This window comes from Thunnus albacares, chromosome 11 (genome assembly GCF_914725855.1).
Source record: "Thunnus albacares chromosome 11, fThuAlb1.1, whole genome shotgun sequence".
Taxonomy (NCBI): domain Eukaryota; kingdom Metazoa; phylum Chordata; class Actinopteri; order Scombriformes; family Scombridae; genus Thunnus; species Thunnus albacares.
This window is the reverse complement of record NC_058116.1, coordinates 8,354,707-8,373,790: the sequence shown is the minus strand read 5'-3', so window position 1 is coordinate 8,373,790 and position 19,084 is coordinate 8,354,707. Positions and strand designations below refer to the sequence as shown.

Sequence of the window (19,084 nt, the reverse complement as noted above, 5' to 3'; positions counted from 1 at the left end):
ATGTAACTCTGATACCAACTGAGTAGTGTCTATTGTTTTCTAGACACGGCTTGGTAGCTTGTAGTGTTTGTTGACTTCCAACGTGTTGCTATAAATACACAACTTACATCCTCTTGTTCCTGTTGGAGATGAGAGGGCAAAAAAAGCATATGTGGTCAGTTGGTGATTGTTTTGTTCATGAAATGTATTTGGGTTGAGGCAGTCTAACTGGAAGATGATGGTTCTGATTCACTGCTGAGAGCCGTCTATGAGACTTTTGATCATTTTTTAGCATCATTTTGCCAAAGGTTGAGCAGAACTGTCTATTATTTCCAGCTGCTTCAGACCAGTATTGCACCTCAACACTGACAAATGTGAGCTGTAACGCTTTGGGAGAAAAGAAGAGAAGAATAAATACAGGTGATGAAACTGTTATATAAAAGTATGCCATATGGTCATTGCATTACATAATATATTTAGCACAGGCAGAGATAGGAGGAAAACTTTATTCATTTAGATATATAACAGTTTAACTGCAGTAGCTGTGGCATATACTGTATAGTATTTTGCATTTGCAGTGAGAGTGGATGTGGTCTGGCGGTTTACTTTCTTTACTTAGGCCCTAATTACAAACTAAACTGGGGAACTTTCTCAGAGGAAACGGAGAACGTCTGATTTGGGCTAAAAAAGCCACCATAAAAGAGCAAAGATAGTCATTACAATGATTTTATTTTGGCCATAAGCATGTAAAGACTACATTCATTTTTTTCTCATATAAACAGTTAGGGAAACAGTAAATGGATGGTCAGCCTCTGAGTTTAAATATACAACAGCACTGTATTTCCCTCTAAATGATCTGTTTTGTTACAGTTTCTGTGCACTACAATAAGCGGCTGCAGCTTTCAGGAGGTAGAGGGGAAAATATGGTCCACTTGGAGCATATCAAAGGCATGGGACGCGGGGCGTTTCTCTGTTGGCTTTAAAGGAGGAACTTGACACTGAGTCTGATTATGGTCATTTCTCTTCCCGGTAATCTGGCCAGCAGGGGGGCAAAATGTTTAACTTTTCTGACATATTTTGAGATTTACCGTATTATAAAGAGTTACCAGTTTACTTTTAGTCCGCTAAAATGTTTGCGCTTCAGTGAAACTTAAAACCATCTGAGCGCAGGGACAGAAAGTTTGGCACAAAGGCATTTTGAAAGGGGTGTTGCAAGCTGAACTGGCAACCGACAGTCCCAGGGCAGGTCCTGCCATTGCGTCGCCAAGAGTCCGGAGGCTGAGGTTTGTGTGGACATTTCTGGGAAAGCCTCCACGGCTCCGTTTTGCCAAGGAGAACCTGGGAAGAAGCACGCTTTTTTCCTGCACGGACTCAGCGCAGGTTTCCAGTGCAGTTCAGAGTCAGCCTGCTCACATTTCTTGCATTTTGTCGGAGGTTCCTCCTTCGTGCACCCAGAAGATCTCCTTACAGTGTGTTGGAAATAAAAACCGCCCGAGGATTAATTTGATAGGTTAATAAGTTAATAGAGTGAAAGCGTAAGAGTGTATTTTGGAGATGTGACGTGGTCCAAAACTTTTCGCCGAAAGACTTCATTCATTTTGTCCGGTGATTGAGGATTTATTTCAGAATTTTGGATGTTTGTATAACAGAGATGCTATATACTCCTAATCTTCCTGGGATTATACTTGAAAACGGAAGTGGTCCGAGATGAAATTCTGGGTATAACTGTTTACGCACGACTAATTCTTCTCTTATTCGCAAAAACAGAGCAGTGAGGTGGTTTTCGTCAGCAGAGAGCATGCTCTGAAACATCACTGGCAGACTATTATGTGCCGATCCTGTACCTACCCTTGTCTTCATCTGGAATTAATTGATTAACAACCTCAAATGCTCTAAAGACGCGTAAGGATCACGGGTCCACCACTGGATCTTTTTCTTTCCCTCGGTGAGTGTTTAGCCTACTTTATCTGACATCTCGCCAAAATGTGGAGGGCTTTTCTACTTAGTTTAGCTCTGATTTATCTGCTGACCTGCACAGGCGACGCCGACAAACAGACTTACCTCAAGCGTCTGCAATTGCGCCGATTAGGAAGGAGAACTGGGCGTTCTCAGCTGGGCGCAACGGACAAGGAGCGCCTCGCCGGGCGTGTGCGCCCTGGATTTGGTTCGGCAATCTCGGTGCACAGTTACAAAAGGGGGGAAGATGTTCAGGCTGATGAGGGTACCCCAGTTGCAGGGACTAAGCAGGGCAGGAGAACAGGAGGTATGGGTCTGGTGATAAGGAGAGGGGCGGCTAGGCAGATTGGCCTGCCCCGTCAGTCGGGCATGCTGCAGGATGAAGGCACTCCAGGAGCGAGAGCCAGGATTGCCCGGATGCCCGGCGGCGCCGGGTCACCTAATCTGCTGGCGAGTTTTGCAGGGAAGAACCGGGTCCTTGTGATCTCGGCACCCCACGAGTCAGAAGGCTACTACCGAATGATGATGTCTCTACTGAAACCAGATGTGTACTGCGAGCTCGCTGAGCGACACGTCCACCAGATTGTCATGTTTCACCAGGAGGGCGAGATGGGGGGCAAGGTGAGGAGGATCACCACAGAGGGCAAGGTGATGGAGGAGCCGCTGGACACCGCACTGATCCCCAGACTCATGAGCTTCCTCAAACTTGAGAAAGGTAAGTTTTACTTCCTGCAGGTGATAGCACTGACACTTGTCACACAGACACATCTGTAGCCAGCCAGTCACACACCTCTCACTGGGCTCCTCATTCTGATGTAAATATTACAGAATACCTTACACTGTTCATATCATTATCTGGTCAATGATGTGTTGACCTGCAGGCAAGTTTGGGATGGTGCTGCTGAAGAAGACCCTACAGGTGGAAGAGAGGTACCCCTACCCTGTGAGGCTGGAGGCCATGTATGAGGTGATTGACCAGTCACCTATGAGGAAGCTGGAGAAGCTTCGCCAGAAAGGCTTCGTCCAGAAGTGTAAAGGAGCAGGTGTGGAGGGCCAGGTGGAGGAGGGCACACTCACAGGTGAGAGGGAACTAATTGCCATTTAAGAGACTGTCTTACAGTTTCTTAATACAAATGACCAAACAAAGTTCTGTCTGACCTCTAGTGGTATATAGCCATGCAGATCATAGAGAAATATTTGTGTAAAACTTCTGGCGTCACCCCCAGTGCAATGGAGGTGAACGTAATTTTGTTTGGTATTTCCAAAGCAATAAATAATCACATTTTTAAAAATTCAACAACAAATTTCTTTTCAGAAACAGTAATTTCCCCCCATTATTCAGCATAAACTGCAGAACATGCTGTAAATTCCAATGAAAGTTCCAATGAAAACTGTTGGCAGCGTGTTTTGTGTGTCATCCAGAGTTCAGATCTCTGGAGAGAGAGGTTGATGTTGAAAATTTTTATATGAACTTTTTTTAAATACTTTCAGCTCCACAAACAAAATCTCTTTCACCTCCATTGTTTTAGAATGGAGGCAGAAATCTCAGAAACAGATATTGAACGACCTTAAATTATCAGTATGGCTAGACATCGGAATTTGGGTGAAGTGACCCTTTAAAGTTTTGGTCAGAAGCCTTACAAATGCAAAAAAATAAGAGATTTTATCAGTAGGTATTATGTATTATTAAAGTCAACATTGATTAAGCATGTAAATGCTTCAAAAAATAAAACATTCAGTGGTTGGATAGTGGTTCTCACACTATATAATGCTCAAAAATATAAAGGTCAGACTTTATTAGACTAACATAATGTTGTTGTAACAATCCATTGTCTCAAGGTAACTGCTCACAAAATCGGGAGGTTGTGGAAGTAAACTTTTTGCCAACATGTGTGCTCTTTCTATGTGTGTGTATATTTGGACAGTAGACACACCAGTAGAAAGGAAACCATGGAAGAAGATCCCAAGAAAGCCCGGACACACCTCAACAACCACAGCTGCCACAACCACCACAACAACAACTACACGACCTACCACAACTACAACTCGGTCCACAACGACTACCACAACAACCAGAGCGACAACAACCACAACCAAAGCGACAACAACAACAACTACCAAGCCCACTACAAGAAGAACCACCACTACTACCACAAAACGACCAACTACCACCACCCAGGCACCAACCAGGGCCCACACCACAGCCCTGTGGCTGCCGGCCCCTAGAACCACTGCTGATCCTTACTACTACAACCGCAGAGAGAGGGAGAGGTACCCAGCCAAAACCACCCCGGCTGGAGATAACCACACTGACAAGGACAACAGAGATCCACACAGCCGCAAGCAGGCCGGGCTGGTACCTGCCACACGGAGGATCAAACCCACCAAGAGGAAGAATGGAGGAGAGAAGGTGAGCTGGTGGAATTTAGCTAAAATGTTACACATATTGATTGAGTGTATGATTGAGTTTACTGTGTTTGGTTTGTGTCAAATAGAGTGTGTTTGCTGGCCATGTTAAATGAACTACTGTTGCCATTATTTCCTGCGTAGTAGAGGATTTTTTTTGCCAGGAAAGAATCTTTCCTGAATCTTAAAATTGGGAAAAAACCTAATGTTTGAATGATGTGAGCATCCTATATCTAATCATTGTCATGTCATATGAATAATGAAAATAAAAATAGATTAACATAACAGTTACCAACTATCCCATCTGTGCAGGTGTTGACTAATGAGTACGAAGACAAGTATGAGCCCAGCAAGCCAACAGTCAGTGACCCTGAGGAGGCGGAAATCTTCACTGACGTCAGTCCCACCAAGAGGGTCAAGGGCAAGCATGACAAGCATGACAAAAAGAAGAAAAAGAATGACAAGGCAAGCAAGAAGGCAGAGAGGAGAGGAGGAAAGGCTGGGAAGGAGGGGAAGAACGGGTTGAAGAAAAATGGAAAGAAGCTATCAAAGTACGCTGAGAAAGATGACTACCCGAAGCCCACTAAAAAGCCAACGCCCCCTCCAAAGGGATCGCTGGCCTCCTTCCTGGAGTACTTTGAGAACAGAAGGCGGCTGCTGGTGAGAGCATGACATAACACTCACAGTTCATAAGAGGCTCACCCCATCTCTCACCTAGCATATCTCATGTTTCAGGCTTCAGCTAGAGGGAATATTAGTGCTAAAATAGCCTTATTAAATTGCAACCAACTCCCAGTCCAGCTCCCAGTGCACACATCTTCCAGTTTCCTCTCAACCATTTGTAATTGTTGCACCACTGATAGAAGTAACACTAAGTAAGGCTAACAATTATTGTCATTATCTTTTAATATGCTTGTTATTCTCTTAATTATTCAGTTATTTCTTTTGTTTTATAAAATGTCAGAAAATTGTAAAAATGTTCAATAGAATTTACTGAAGCACAAGGTTACACCTTCAAATTACTTGTTTTGTCCAGTGAACTCTTTAAAATCCAAACATATTCAGTTTACTATCACGTAAGACAGAGAAAAGCAAATTTTCTCAGTGAAGATTCATCATTTAAGTTTTAAATAGAAGTTATTATCGCCACCTGCAGAGCTCTCTTTTTGTACTGTCATATCATGAAATTATCTTTTCACAATAGGAGACATAAAGTAGACCAATACCAGACCAGTAAGTTAGCTAATTAAGAGCAGAGATCCAACAGAATGTCTGGTAAAACCATTTTACACTCACAATTGTAAATACGTAAATGTTAACACTGCCTATATTTGACTGGCTTGAAATGAGGGTTTTGGACAATCCAGCATAACCGAATAGTTGGAGATGTGGAGCAAGAGGAGGTGAACCGCAGTGTATTTCAAAATCAAAGAGAGGGATTTTGTTTTCCAAAACAGAGGACTGGAAAGTTACTTTTAAAAGCCAGAAATGTCAACATCTGGATAAGTAATCCATTGTTGATTGATATTTACTGGTCAACAGCTCAGTAAACCCCTCTGTGCAATGGGATGTCAAATCATCCAGTTGTTCAGCTGCTGTAAAATCACACTGAAGCGCTGTGCTATATGAGTGGTCATAAAGTATGGAGCAACTATCCTCCAGCTTTCTGACAGGCTGCACAGCTGTGTGCTAACAGACTGTGTGTCTCTGTTTTGCAGCCAGTATAGATTCTTATCACAGCAGTGCTGTGGGCAGGCTGGGAAAATATGCCCCATCCTCCGCCTGTAGGTTAATGTAAACACCACCTCTGCAGCGCACTGTGTATGCATGTATGTGTGCGGTTGTGTGTGTCTCACTGCGTATAACTTTCCTCCCCTCCTCCAGCTGATTACGTCCCCCAGTGAGGAGAACAGTATGTATGTTCAGCAGAGGGATGAGTACCTGGAGTCTGTGTGTGAAATGGCCATCAGGAAAGTCTCCATCATCACCATTTTTGGCTCCCTGATCAACTCCACCATGAAAATTGACCACTACCAGCTGGGTAAGTAGCTCCCATAGACAGTGCCAGCACATGATGTCACTTCTCCTTACATTCAATTGGCATTAACTCAAATAGGCTGTGCAGGAGACAATTGGTCATTCTCTTAACTCTTTCTACACATGATTGGGCAAATGCATCACTCACTGGTACTTGCAGTTGCTGAGTCATGCACCCACTTTGAATAGTTTTTTCATCTCAGTGGATGTTCACCAGACTTGTGGAGAACATGTAGATGAAGACATGTACTGTAGTTTGGCTTTGCTTTACCTTGCTCTCCTTCTCTCAGCCTGTAAAAATCTTACATATTATAATGTGAAACCCTTCAACAGTATTAAAATGTGTTAATATAACAACTGACCAATCATAAAATAGCAGAGTGACCAAGTATTGGAACCGTCACTGCCATACAGTAGTTATAACAAATCAGACTTTAGTTGGGACTTAAATGAATATCCAGATAGCTTTTAGGAGCTCCTACATTTGGTAAAGACATTTGTTTTTTGTCTTTAAAAACGTTACTCCTTCTTAGTTCTTATCTTAACTATATTCTCTTCTCTTCTCTCCTCTCTCAAAATTGACAGTGTAATGTGTTATGTCATCTTCCTACAATGTAAAATATTCAATTCAGTTCCTGTAATTCAGTGAAAGCAATCTGCCTTGTTTCGAAATATCATGATGTCTTCCTTGAAAAATGCTTCAAATAAGTGTAACTGTAATATTCTCAGCCTGATACCAGATTTTCTTTGTTTTTGGAAAAATATGATTTTATGGACATTTTTGCAGTGTTGCTCACCCAAATTTCATTCTCCCCTAATTTTTGCTACATGATGTATCACTATTGGTTTTCTAACTAAATTCTGGGAAAAATGTAATACGAGTGTTCACAATATGCAGAAGGAGGCCAAGAGAGGTGTCTCCTGCCACGTCTGCTGTCCTGTCCTTGTTTGACCGTCGTTGCACGATGTCAAACTCAATGGTTTCAGCAGCAATCTCTGCTCTAAGTATAACATTCTGAATGTTCTGCACACTGACTGCCAAAGCCACAGTATAGTGTAGTGCTCTGTGCAGGTGATACTAAACTTTTGATTCTCTCAATCTTGGCCTCTGTGGTCGGAATTTATTTAGCATGTAATCCTGTGGTGTTTGCAGTCTTACCCTTACAGTATTTTTATATTACTCAAATAACTTTTTATATCATCATACTGTTTTTAGTGATGAGATAGGAGTGTATCAGTCTTCCTATGAGATGAGCTCAGCAGCTGTTAAAGAACTGGAAACATAATGTTCACACAAACACACACACATCAGGGAAAGGGAGGAAGAGAACTGCTGTCAGAATACATACCTGCCTTGTGTATCATCCTAAATGAGGGGGCACAGTATGTCTACCTCCCCTGGAGCTGATGTGTAAGCTGGAGACAGTGAATTAATCACACACACACATAGAGCTCAGTGAAATTATGACAGCTTTTGAAAAACTCCCTTTTATTAAACTACTTACAGCTTGTTCAAAAGGAACAAAACCACTGCGGTCTTTATGACATGCTGTGTCATTGGTGCTTGGCAACCCCCCTCATATTTTGAGACATTTTATAGCCGTCTCAAACCCGAGGCTTTGGTTAATGTGTGTTAACGTCAGGATATGCAAAACCATTTTGTAAAATTTTATGAGTCTGTCACTACTCATGACAATGAGGTTTTATCCAGACGGAATTTTGGAAAAAGTTCTGAGGCGACGTCACCCGCCCCCACCCGCGACAGGACGCTGACACTTTTGTTCCACTCACCGGCCAGAGGGTCGGTGTGTGTGTCTGTGTGTGTGTGTGTGTGTGTGTGTGTGTGTGTGAGCACATACTGTATACAAACAACTGGTTCTTTGAGCGTTGCCTCTCCCTCAGTTTAGGGTGACCTCATAGTGTTTGAGTTTTAAGTTGGTTGGTCGGTCAAAAGAATGCGTGTGGAACTTATTTGAGTTTGTTTGTTATATATCTGAGTCTGCTGTCTCCAACACGTGCTGGGCTTTTCCTGATTTGATTGCTCATACACATCAGTCAGCACAGAGTCGATGAAAGAACCACCAAAAAACACTGTCCTGTGGTCTGTGTGCGTGTTTGTGTGTGTGTTGTGCACACATGCACGGAGGGAGTGGTGATTAAAGGCTTTTGCTTTGGCCTGTATAAATGCCAGCTACAGTAAATTTCTAAGGCATCCGACCCAGCCAGATCTCAGGGAATAAAAGCTGCTCTTTGTCGAGTTTGCCCCTGATTCACTCTGCGTGTTTCCATTCTGCGCTTCACTGCAGGGTCTAGTTCAGTGTCTTGTCAGACACATTTTTCAAAGGAACATTGTTTTGAGCTCAGCAATGGAAACACATTTACTCCTAATGTTTCAGAGCCGAACACTCACATTGTGTTTGTGTTATCATAGTTTATTTGATAGGAAAGCGTATCACAATGTACATCAATTGTCAAAAATGTAAAGAAGTCTGACAGTTATACAACAGTCTAACAGTTATGTAAGAGGTTTTATTTGTCCCATGTTACAGTTTATAGTCTCACAAACAATGAGTGTTGGCAGATTTACATTTTTCATTTAAATTTCTTTGGTGCAAAATGTCAGAGCAAAATCTGACAGAGAGCTGCCAGAAGTTTTTATATCTCATATGGCCCTATGTTTTAGTTTAACATTTTTCTGTTTTGTTAGATTTTTTTGCTATTAAATAAAGGCATATTTGCCTTTATTTAATAGCAGACAGGAAATGAGGGGAGAGAGTGATGGATATTACATGCAACAGGTCCCCGGCTGGAATACGACCAAGGACATTGCAGTTTTGTGGTATTCACCTTAACCATTCAGCTGTCAGGATTTCCAGGCTTCACTGGTTTTTACTGAATATGCTGCGTAGTGCAGGTCTTTTTTCCCACAAGAAATGTTCAAAGAAGTGTGAAGTAACATGTAAAATGTCTCACAGTATATAACCACTGTCTGTTCCTTTCTCTAGAGAATGATAAGCCTATGAAAGGTCTTCGTCAGGAGGACCTGGTGAACCAGGATCTGATCACAGAGCTGAGGAAAGAGTTTAGCATGATGCATGATGACTTCTACATGGTCCTCACAGACACCGACATGAGAGTCAAGGTAAGGACTCGCATTTCTGGAACAATTAACAGCCCAACAAAACCTGTCCAATTGTTTGCCTGAAACCACTGATGCATCCTTTGCAACCTTCAATGTACGCTGGTCAGATGTTTAAAGAAGCATTCATGTAACCCTCATCGATTCATAAGGTCATGTGACCATGTCATATTCACAAAGTATTTGCACTCAGATGACCATCAGTCACTGGGAAATATATCACTTGAACTAGATCAATGAAATGGCACTGCAGGGTGTAAATTTTGGAAGTCATGTATAAACTGTTGTTTAGGTTTCATGGATATAGTTATCACTGACTGTTTAGCTGTAACAGATGTGTTGATGTGACAACTCGTACTGTAAACTCCGATATCATGGGTGTTCCTCTGGTGTTTCCTTTTTGTCAGCTGTTTCTAAGGCAACTTTGTGGTGATAAATTTGAAAATGTTATGACTTGATGAGGTAGTTTTGGTCACCGTGAAACCAGACCAATCTTATTTGGGGAGGAGGTGCATGTTCAGCTTGGCCTTCAGGTCCTCTTAAAGACCCACTTTCATGGTGCACAATCTGAACATTTTAATCTCACTTTCCCTTTAAGGTTGAAATACTTTTTTGTGTCGTGCTGCTTAATTCGGTCCACTCATATGAAATTTTTTACGCATCCTGTTGGTCTTCACGTTCCATTTAAAGGTTCACCACCACCCATCTGCCCAACATTTTCACCTTCCCTTACTCTTTGAAGGTAGTCGTTGCCACTGGCCTGTCCTCATACTGCTGACATGCTGCCTTCACTAAAACACTGTTTTAATTCACACAACATGACGTTTGCCCAACAGCTGTGTGTGTGTGTATGTGTGTGTACGTGCCAGGGTAAATCGCCAGGTTGTTCTTGGACAGATTCATCAAAGAGGCTAGTGTTCACCCCTCTGCTGACAGAGGCAGAGACAGGGAAGTCTGTGAGCGTCCGAGGATGTGGGTGTGACTATGAGACAGAACGCAGCGGAGGGAGGTGTGAAAGAGTTTGGACGAGCTGTGCAGCAGATTCAGTGTACCCTGAGGAAGGTGTGAGAGTGTGTATGTGGCTGGGATATATTTTACTGCATGTGTTAGATGTTCATACTGAGATTGCTTAACATTTCGTAAATTAAATACGATACTGTGTTATGTTTAACCAACGTGCCCTGTATGTGCTCCTTCCCAGAAGTTATTATCAAGAACGCTAGAGATGTGGCACACCACATCTACAAACATGTTCCCAAATATCACTTTACTGGAAACAGTTTCATCACTGTTGCAATGAATTTCTATTTTCATATTCTCTGTGTCAGTTGTCTCCGCAGTCATTATGATATATTCATTCTGTGGTTTCACCACATTGCAAATCAACCTTTGGGGATCGTATGACTGGTTCTTGTTGGGTTTTTTTGTCAGCAATCCTATGAGGTTCCCATTGCAATGAAGGCTGTATTCGACTACATCGACACTTTCTCCTCCCGCATCCGAGAAATGGAGCAGCAGAAGAGAGATGGCGTCGAGTGTAAGAAAGAAGACAAGCCCAGATCGTTGGAGAACTTCCTCTCCAGGTAGGGTTGTTTCTAAAAAGTTTCAAATACATGGTGAAAAGTATGTGGATGCTCAAATTTTACACCTATGGGTATTAATATGCTGCTATAACAGCCTCTACTCTTCTGGGAGGTTTTTCCACCTGACTTTGGAAACTGTCTGCAGCTGCTCCCGTTCAGCCACAAGAAAATTTGTGGGGTTGGACACTGATGTTAACCAATAAGATGTGGCTTGCAGTCAGTGTCCACATACTTTTGATTATATAGTGTATCTTTGAACATGCATAGCAAACAATTATAATGTCTTAGTTAAGTGTTTTTCAGGGGAAATATTGGGTGGTCCCATCAGGCTGTTTCCTCTTTCATCAAACATCTGCTCCTTTGCTCAATAATCAGTGGACCGCAATTCACAGCGTTTATAAGCAGCATATGTCAGATTGTGGCAGCCCTTTTGTGTGTGTCCAACAGATATTAAAAGTAACATAAACCCCTGCCATTCCTCAAGGCTGAATCACTGCAGTCACATATTTTCCCATGATGTCTAAACCAGACAGGCTGTCTTTTGTTGCCATGGAGATCTAGATTCCAGCTCCGGATCACAGTGCAGAGATCTGGCAGGTTTTTGACCATAATTTGGGGTTGTCACCCTCTGGCAGTAATAGTATTGGAATATGTTAGTGTACAAGTACAAACTCCTTGTCTTAGTACCAAGCTTTCACTGTTGCACCAAAGTGCCACTTAAATCCAGGCTGAAATTTTCTGTGATTGTAGGTTCCGCTGGAGACGTCGCCTGTTCATCATCTCCGCCCCCAGTGACGAGGAGTGGGCCTATCAGCAGCAGCTCTACGCCCTGACCAGCCAGGCCTGCAACCTAGGTGAGTCACCTGAAATAAACCTTCAGTCACTTTCTAACCAGTCTGTGAGTGGCAAATTAACCTGAGGTCAGAAAAGTGACTTTAAAGATCAGTTCACCAAATTAACAGCAACAACAACAACAAAAAAGACAACTCTTTTTCACATTTACATTTCTTTAGCCATATAGTGAGTGTCAGTTGCAGAAGTTTTGAGACAATTCCAATGCAGTGGAGGTGCATTAAACCTGCAATAACTGATTTTTTTTGGCAATTTGGGGGCAGCGGAAAACAGCTGTGAACCATGAACCACAATGTTCGCATCTGGCCCCATTACTCGCTGCTGTGACCAAAAATGACGCTATGAGAGTGGTGAGACTGAACCAAAACAATAAAGATGTGAGCCAGAAAGCCAAAACGATGATTTAAATGGGACCTATTATGTTCATTTCCAGCTCTATATTTTTATCCTGGGACTCCACTAGAGTAGATTCACAGTTCAAAAAACTCCTTATTTGTCTTATACTCACCCTTTATGCAGCCCCTCAGTTCAGCGTCTGTCTCTAAAAGGCAGTCTTAGCTCCTGTCTCTTTAAGGCCCCCCTCCCAGTGATCCCACTTTGTTCGGATTGGCCAACTTTCCAGAACTTGCTGAGGGAAAGCCCTATCAGAGTTGCCTTAAGTTACCGCCAATGAAAACTCAACATTTCTGTCTTTCTCTGCTTTATATTAAAAGCTTTTAAATTACTAAATAACGGGAGACTTTTATTGTGAAGAATTTATAGGAAATTAAATGTGTTCATCATTGAATTAGCAGAGCTTCATTAGCAGTGCTAATGTCGACTCAACAAGATCTGGAGATATTTGGAGCTCTTTGTTCAGCAGATCAGTTACAAATAATGCAGGGAGGAATAGTACAAGCAGAAACAGCCGTAGCGATGATGATGTTTGATGAGGAGCTGCAGACGACCAGCACACCTCCAACAGCTAAACAATTTATTTGTCACTTTTACTTTGCCACGTAGTGTAATGGAAAAAGACACAGTGTGCCAACTCAACCCGAGTCATGGCTTGGCGTGACTACCCCCAAAACAATGGAAAAATGCCACAACGTTAGTGGAGCGGAGCAATGAACTCCAGCACTAACACTGCAGCACTTGTGGGAGCTCTGCCTGGAGCAGATGACCATATAAATAAATCCGCCATGAGCTGACATCAGCTTGTCTTGAAAATAGAAAAAAATGTTTGAAACCTAGTATTCAGAGTAGTCTGAAGCCTGAGCTTTTTGCTCACATGGATTACTTTTACATACATTTACTTCATTATTTGACACATTTTCCACATTTAACATTAACATCCGACATTGTACCATTATATATATGACAGAAAATATGGAAGAGCATAATAGGTCCCCTTTAAAAGATGTGACAAACCTCAGCAGAGATGAGGAAGAATTGAGTGATAATTCTCTGTTGGTTTATCAGTACAGACCAGCCACCTTGCACATGCACGTAGTCATGTGATTCATTTTTAATATAAAAATATTGGTCATAGCCACTGTGGAGCTCAAAGCATTGAAAGATTAGATTTGAAAAACTCAACAGCACTAGACTTCACTGTGGACCATTTCCTTTTTGTTCCTTTGTTAAAATAGTTCCCAAGCAAAGACAGCCCTCCACACTGTAGTTTGTAGGTAAAACTGAATAATGGGAGCATCATTCAATACTATAAATGGCATTACAATACAATATTTTTGAGCACCACAAATGAAATTGCAATCTCCTGCATTGTATTTGGATGATCTACAAATAAAGTGAAACCATATACATGGCTATATACCACCAAAGCCATTTTTATAAATATGTTTTTGTGTCATTTAAAGTGGAAATCTGGAAGATCTCCGTTTCATTCTCTTTGGTGGCACCGTACAGTGTTAAGTGGTAATTGCAGGTGTGTTTTTTTACCTCACACGACCTCACTCCCAGGAATCCAAACAGTGTCGCTGTGTGACGTCACGCTACAATTGAATAGCGAGTCTGTTGCGTTAGGTCCGCCTACCCTCTCTAGCGAATCAACCACTGGGGGATGGAAAACGTGTCACTTACTGCACTATTTGTGATTTGAATGCATGGCGGGGAAGTCGTCACTGACGGTTCATAATAATCATAATACTGCAAATGCAAGAGCTTTCATCAGTGAGCCATATGGTCAATAGATAGTGACTTAACAGACATGTATTTAAATGAAAATCTTTGAGATTATAACTATAAAAGTGCCTTTAATATGTGGGGCCTTTTTGCTGATATGTGGTCATTTTATCAGTGTGGCCAGTTGTACAAGGACTTTTCCTTTGGATTTTCTGCTTCTCTTTTCTGTCCTCTCTGTGTGTGCTCAGCCAGAGTGGCTCTGTCTGCTCATGCTGACTACCCTCTCTGTGCTCCAAACAATTTCCTGTTGCTGCAGCCAGGAACAAACAAACAACAACAACAAAAAGCTTCTCTTCCCAGAAAAGACCTACCTGAAGGAGCAAGCATAAAATCCTTCATTAAGTGACCACAGATTGAATCCTCTTGGTGTTATATTATTTCAGATTAGTAGAATGGATGTTAAGTTGTATGAAAACGTCTCAAATACAGTACAGCAGTAGTTCAATCCACATATTAAACTATACTATATGCTACAGTTACATTAGATGCGTATTATGGGTGATTAGAACTGAACAAAATCTAATCTTTCCTCTGTCTTTCCAGTCATTTTTCTATGTACTTTTCAACTAAATACTTTCATGGTGACCTTAAATGTACCCAAGCATGTGTCCTGACACTGCCGGCCAAAGTATTAGTCAGACTACCTCTGAATATATTAATCACATGAAGAAGTTGATTACAAGCGATGTGTCTGTTTGCTGCATCCTTCCAGATATTATCAGCACATGTCTATGTTTGTGCATACTGTATGTGTGTGTGTGTGCGTGTTTGTGTGTGTGTGTTTGTGTGTGTGTGTGTGTGTGTGTGTGTGTGTGTGTGTTTGTGTGTGCAGAGGGATCCCAGATGACAGAACTGGCAAAGAGCTGTTCTCTTCTGTCTGGAGCTAACAAGCCCCTTTTTGCATCACTGACAACAGTCTTTTTGGCCTGCCAGTTAGTCAACTTTTCCACAGTTACTTAAATATTATTGCTGTATATCTCAAAAAGAGACGTTTATCTAAACTTAACAAATCTCAACAACCTGATGTGTCTGACATATTTATGTAAGATAAATGTAAACTCACAATGAACTCCCTTTCTCAGTAAAACCAAATAAACGCTGTCATCAGGAGACACTCCTCTACTTGAACCTGATGTTCCAGTCTTGTTTCTATTAATTCAAGATTTCTTAATATTTCTCCTTAGTTCTTTTCCTAGAGCTTCTTTCTCATAATGCTTACTATAGTCAGGAATGTAGATGAATTTGTTACATTTATGACTTTGACTCTTGTACTGACTACCATTCAAGAAGAAATGACTACATATTAAACTAGATTTAAGATTTTACTTGGTGCCAAATGTTGAGCCTAAATTATATATTGTTTATATGCTGAGCATTTCAACTTATTCTACTGCTGCACTCAATAGTCACGCTGAGTAAGACTGTTGGCTTAATGCTAACATCTAACAGTTCCACTTTCCAATGGAAAATTCAAAGAGGAAGCCGTAACTAAAGGGTTTATTAATGGTTAGGGGAACTTTGAGGTTGCAAAGTTGTAAAACAAAATCCTTTTGACTTTTGTCTGTGTTTACCCTCCTCTTAGCTAACCTGCTTTGTCTGTTTAGTTCAATCTTTACTGAACTTAACCTTCATGGGTTTCTCATGTCCTTTAGTAATGATATTTTCTCTATTACTTTATTACAAACCACCAAATTTGCATTTGATGTCAGTACATCAATAATTCTCTTTAAAGAGTAACTTAACACCAAGCTGCTGTTGCACTGATCTCTCTGGTTGAAACTTTTAAGCCTGACTACGCCCCACCACACCCAGCATCAAAGCATGCTTTGTTGCCCCTGTAACCACACCCAGCAGTGATGTCACAGGGTCCCGCAGTACACCTTTATATCAGTGCAGCAAGATGACAAGATAAACCACAGGAGATCAGAAAAAACAAGATTTTTAGGGGGTGTCAACATACTCTTTACTAAAACTACTGTCGTCTTACCTTAAAAAAATCAATGAAATCTGGAATTGTAATAGTTATATTATTGAAAGGCACCTCATACTCTGTGGCTTTGTTCTTAAAAGTACTGTAAGTGGTCAAATAGTCTTCTGAATTAAAGACTGAGTTAAAAAGATGAATCAGGTTTGGCAGGAAGAGGAAAAATCACCAAAAGTATCTTTTCAACCAGGGAACCACAAACATGTTCTTATTAATGGCTCCTTACTGATCTATAAAGCTTTCAGAAGTTATTAATCAACCATTAACAAAGCTATCTGTTACAGCTCACACAGTAAATGTACAATAATATAATGTCTGTTTATTCATATGAGTGAGTCAGGTGACTGGGGAAAAATCATGTCTTGCTTATCAGCAGTTCCAGACCAAGTCTGTGAGGATTTTTCTCCCCTCCATGTGTTGCTCTTGGCTGGATTGGCACTCAGGGTTGTTCCCTCCCTCCCTGTCCCAGAAAAAGGCCTGTCCTGCTGACTGGGCTGAAGGCCTGAGAGGTTTGATCCTGGTATCCAGTACTTGGCTCTCACCAAGTAAAGCCAGCATTCTCCTATGTTTAATGTGGGTTTCCTCGCTTCAGAGGAAACAGCTTTTTGGCTGAACTCACAGGACCACCCCGTTCTCCCTTTATCTAGAAACCACTGCTTGAGATGGCTCCAATGATAAACAGCCACAGTGAAATCAGTCAGCAGAAGGACTGATGGATAAGAAACAGTTGGTCATCATGTTGCAAACACAGCAATGTTCCTTGAGTTGTGACTTTTACTGGTATCTTTCTAAGATATTTGCTTTTCTCTGATCTGTGTTGTCAATGTGGTTTCTGTTGCCATGGTGAAATAGGTCTGAGGCACATCGCCATTCTGAAGTTGGTCGGCACGGAGCCGACGGATATGGGCGGAGTGTTGGAACTCTATCCTATCAATGGTAAGAACTTTCTTATATAAAGTAATGTATATGTTTTTCAGGCATGTCTATGGCAAACACACACTGACACACACATATAATAGTACATCCTTGTCTGGTAAACTGAAGACCATACCTACAGTTTACCAGTTTTCCTCAAGCAAAATCTTACCCCAGATCTCCCCTGCTTACCCAAAACCAGAATCCTAATCGATCCAGAAATCCCCCTGCACAGGCCAGTGTTTCTGTGTTCTCATCATTGTTCCACCATATGGTAAAGAGAATCTGAGCTCAAAGGTCCGCTTACTATTCCACCATGTCCCCATAGGAACCTCAAAGATTTGTTACTAACAGGGACAGTCTCCATACAATTTTACAGCTGCGTAACCATGCATGCTGCTGTGACAGGGGACTCTTTATCAGACTTTACTTAGGAAAAAAGAAACAGGAGTTATGCAAGACTGTAAAAACTAGAGCTGTTTCCAGGGGGCTTAAGTTGTTTAGGTTTCTGCTTTTGGCATTTGAACTCAGCATGTGGAGGTACAGTAAATGTCAAATGATTCTACAAAGAAAAACATGTGCATTTTTTCTGCTGTAGAAGTTCTGTCTTAAATACTTCATTCCTAACTTGAATATCTACACCATCCAGGAACTGCTACAGTGGAGCGTGAAGGACTGTCAGCCACCCTGGTGAAAGACATGAGGAACTACTTCCAGGTCAGCCCAGAGTACTTCTCCATGCTGCTGGTCGGGAAGGACGGCAACGTTAAGTCCTGGTACCCTTCACCCATGTGGTCCATGGCTATCATCTACGACCTGGTAGACTCTATGCAGCTACGCAGACAGGAGATGGCCATCCAGCAGTCACTTGGCATGCGCTGCCCTGAAGATGAGTACGGTGGCTATGGCTACCATCAGCACGGTTACGAACACGGTTACCAGGATGGCTATCACCAAGGCTATGGCTACTAATAGGTTTATGGGTGTGTGCTAATCATGATTGCACAACCTAACTCCTCCATCTGCCTTGCAGCTGGTGCTTGGCGCTATCGGTCCTCTTCCTTTGACCCATAACCTTTTTTCATCTTTTCTACCCATCCTCCAACAGGCAGTTGGCTCAGATGAAGTGAGGTTCTTGAATGTTTTGTAGCACTTAGTGGAAGCCTCAAAACTGTTGCTTTCACCTATCCAGTTCTTAAATATATAGAATAGTATGCTGCAAGTAACGGTCATTTGCAAGAGGCTTTAATCAGAGCTGGTTAGTCAGTAAATGTGTAGAGGAGCCTGGAGGTTCAGGGATCTGTTGTGTACTTAGTTTTTGTTTTGTTTTTTGCAGTTCCAACTTCAAACAAAGTGTGTTTTGCACATCATAGTATCTGTCTCCTTCACTTGCCTTCCAGGTCATCTTCATGTTATCAGCACAGACCTTTTTATTTTGTAGATAATGGGCTAAAATAAGACATATATGTATTTATTGGACATCTGTTGCATTTCAGGTACAGTTATCGATTATTTTATGAAAAGCTGTCACATTATTGCTCTTTTGTAAAGTTTCTTATTTATACTCTATTGTGCTATATGACAAATAAACATTTGTTTAATACCAGTATTGGTCTTCGAATTGCTTTCAATACTCACAAGCAGAGTTTCAGTGTAAACTTTCCCAGTGTAAGAATTATTTGAGCTACGTCGCCTCCTAGTGGACTAACAAGATGATAACTGGAAATACTTTTCTCGACAGTATATTTCAGTGGCCATTTTATAATCAAGACCACTCTTTTGTGTATCACTAAAAATATGGGTTGTACTAGAGTACAAATAAAAAATAATTGGTTTTGGCTTTTAACCTCCTCAACCTCATCCACCCGTCAGCAGGTCCATTTTTATAAGCAAATGTGCAGCCAAGCATTGCTGAAATCCACTGAACTTAATTTGACTCCAGGATTTCCAAATACAGCTTAAGTGTGCATAAAATGATGCGAATGAAATCTAGAAATTTTCATTTGATATGATGATGATGAAGCTACCTTTGCATATTAATATTTTCCC

General features: G+C 41.5%; 1 protein-coding gene across 2 annotated transcripts; it reads left to right on the top strand.

Annotated features, from left to right (window-relative positions):
• The first annotated feature begins 999 nt into the window (after window positions 1–999).
• Window positions 1,000–18,544, top strand: ccdc80 (coiled-coil domain containing 80). Of its 2 annotated transcripts, none has more exons than XM_044366214.1 (10): window positions 1,000–2,650; window positions 2,817–3,014; window positions 3,864–4,345; window positions 4,654–5,001; window positions 6,226–6,382; window positions 9,384–9,520; window positions 10,949–11,100; window positions 11,851–11,954; window positions 16,973–17,056; window positions 17,685–18,544. In XM_044366214.1, exons 1-10 carry the CDS (start codon window positions 1,963–1,965, stop codon window positions 18,005–18,007), a joined length of 2,673 nt encoding a protein of 890 aa, XP_044222149.1. In that variant the 5' UTR covers window positions 1,000–1,962; the 3' UTR covers window positions 18,008–18,544. The 2 variants fall into 2 exon arrangements, with proteins under 2 accessions (XP_044222149.1, XP_044222148.1); XM_044366213.1 differs by having other exon boundaries at window positions 1,001–2,650; window positions 3,861–4,345.
• Window positions 18,545–19,084: the final 540 nt, after the last annotated feature.

Excerpts from the sequence above, each read along its gene's own strand:
- ccdc80 (XM_044366213.1), top strand. The coding sequence starts at position 1,963 with ATGTGGAGGGCTTTTCTACTTAGTTTAGCTCTGATTTATCTGCTGACC. Across the intron at positions 2,651-2,816 it reads CTTCCTCAAACTTGAGAAAG|GCAAGTTTGGGATGGTGCTG; the intron begins GTAAGTTTTACT and ends GTTGACCTGCAG. Across the intron at positions 6,383-9,383 it reads AATTGACCACTACCAGCTGG|AGAATGATAAGCCTATGAAA; the intron begins GTAAGTAGCTCC and ends TCCTTTCTCTAG.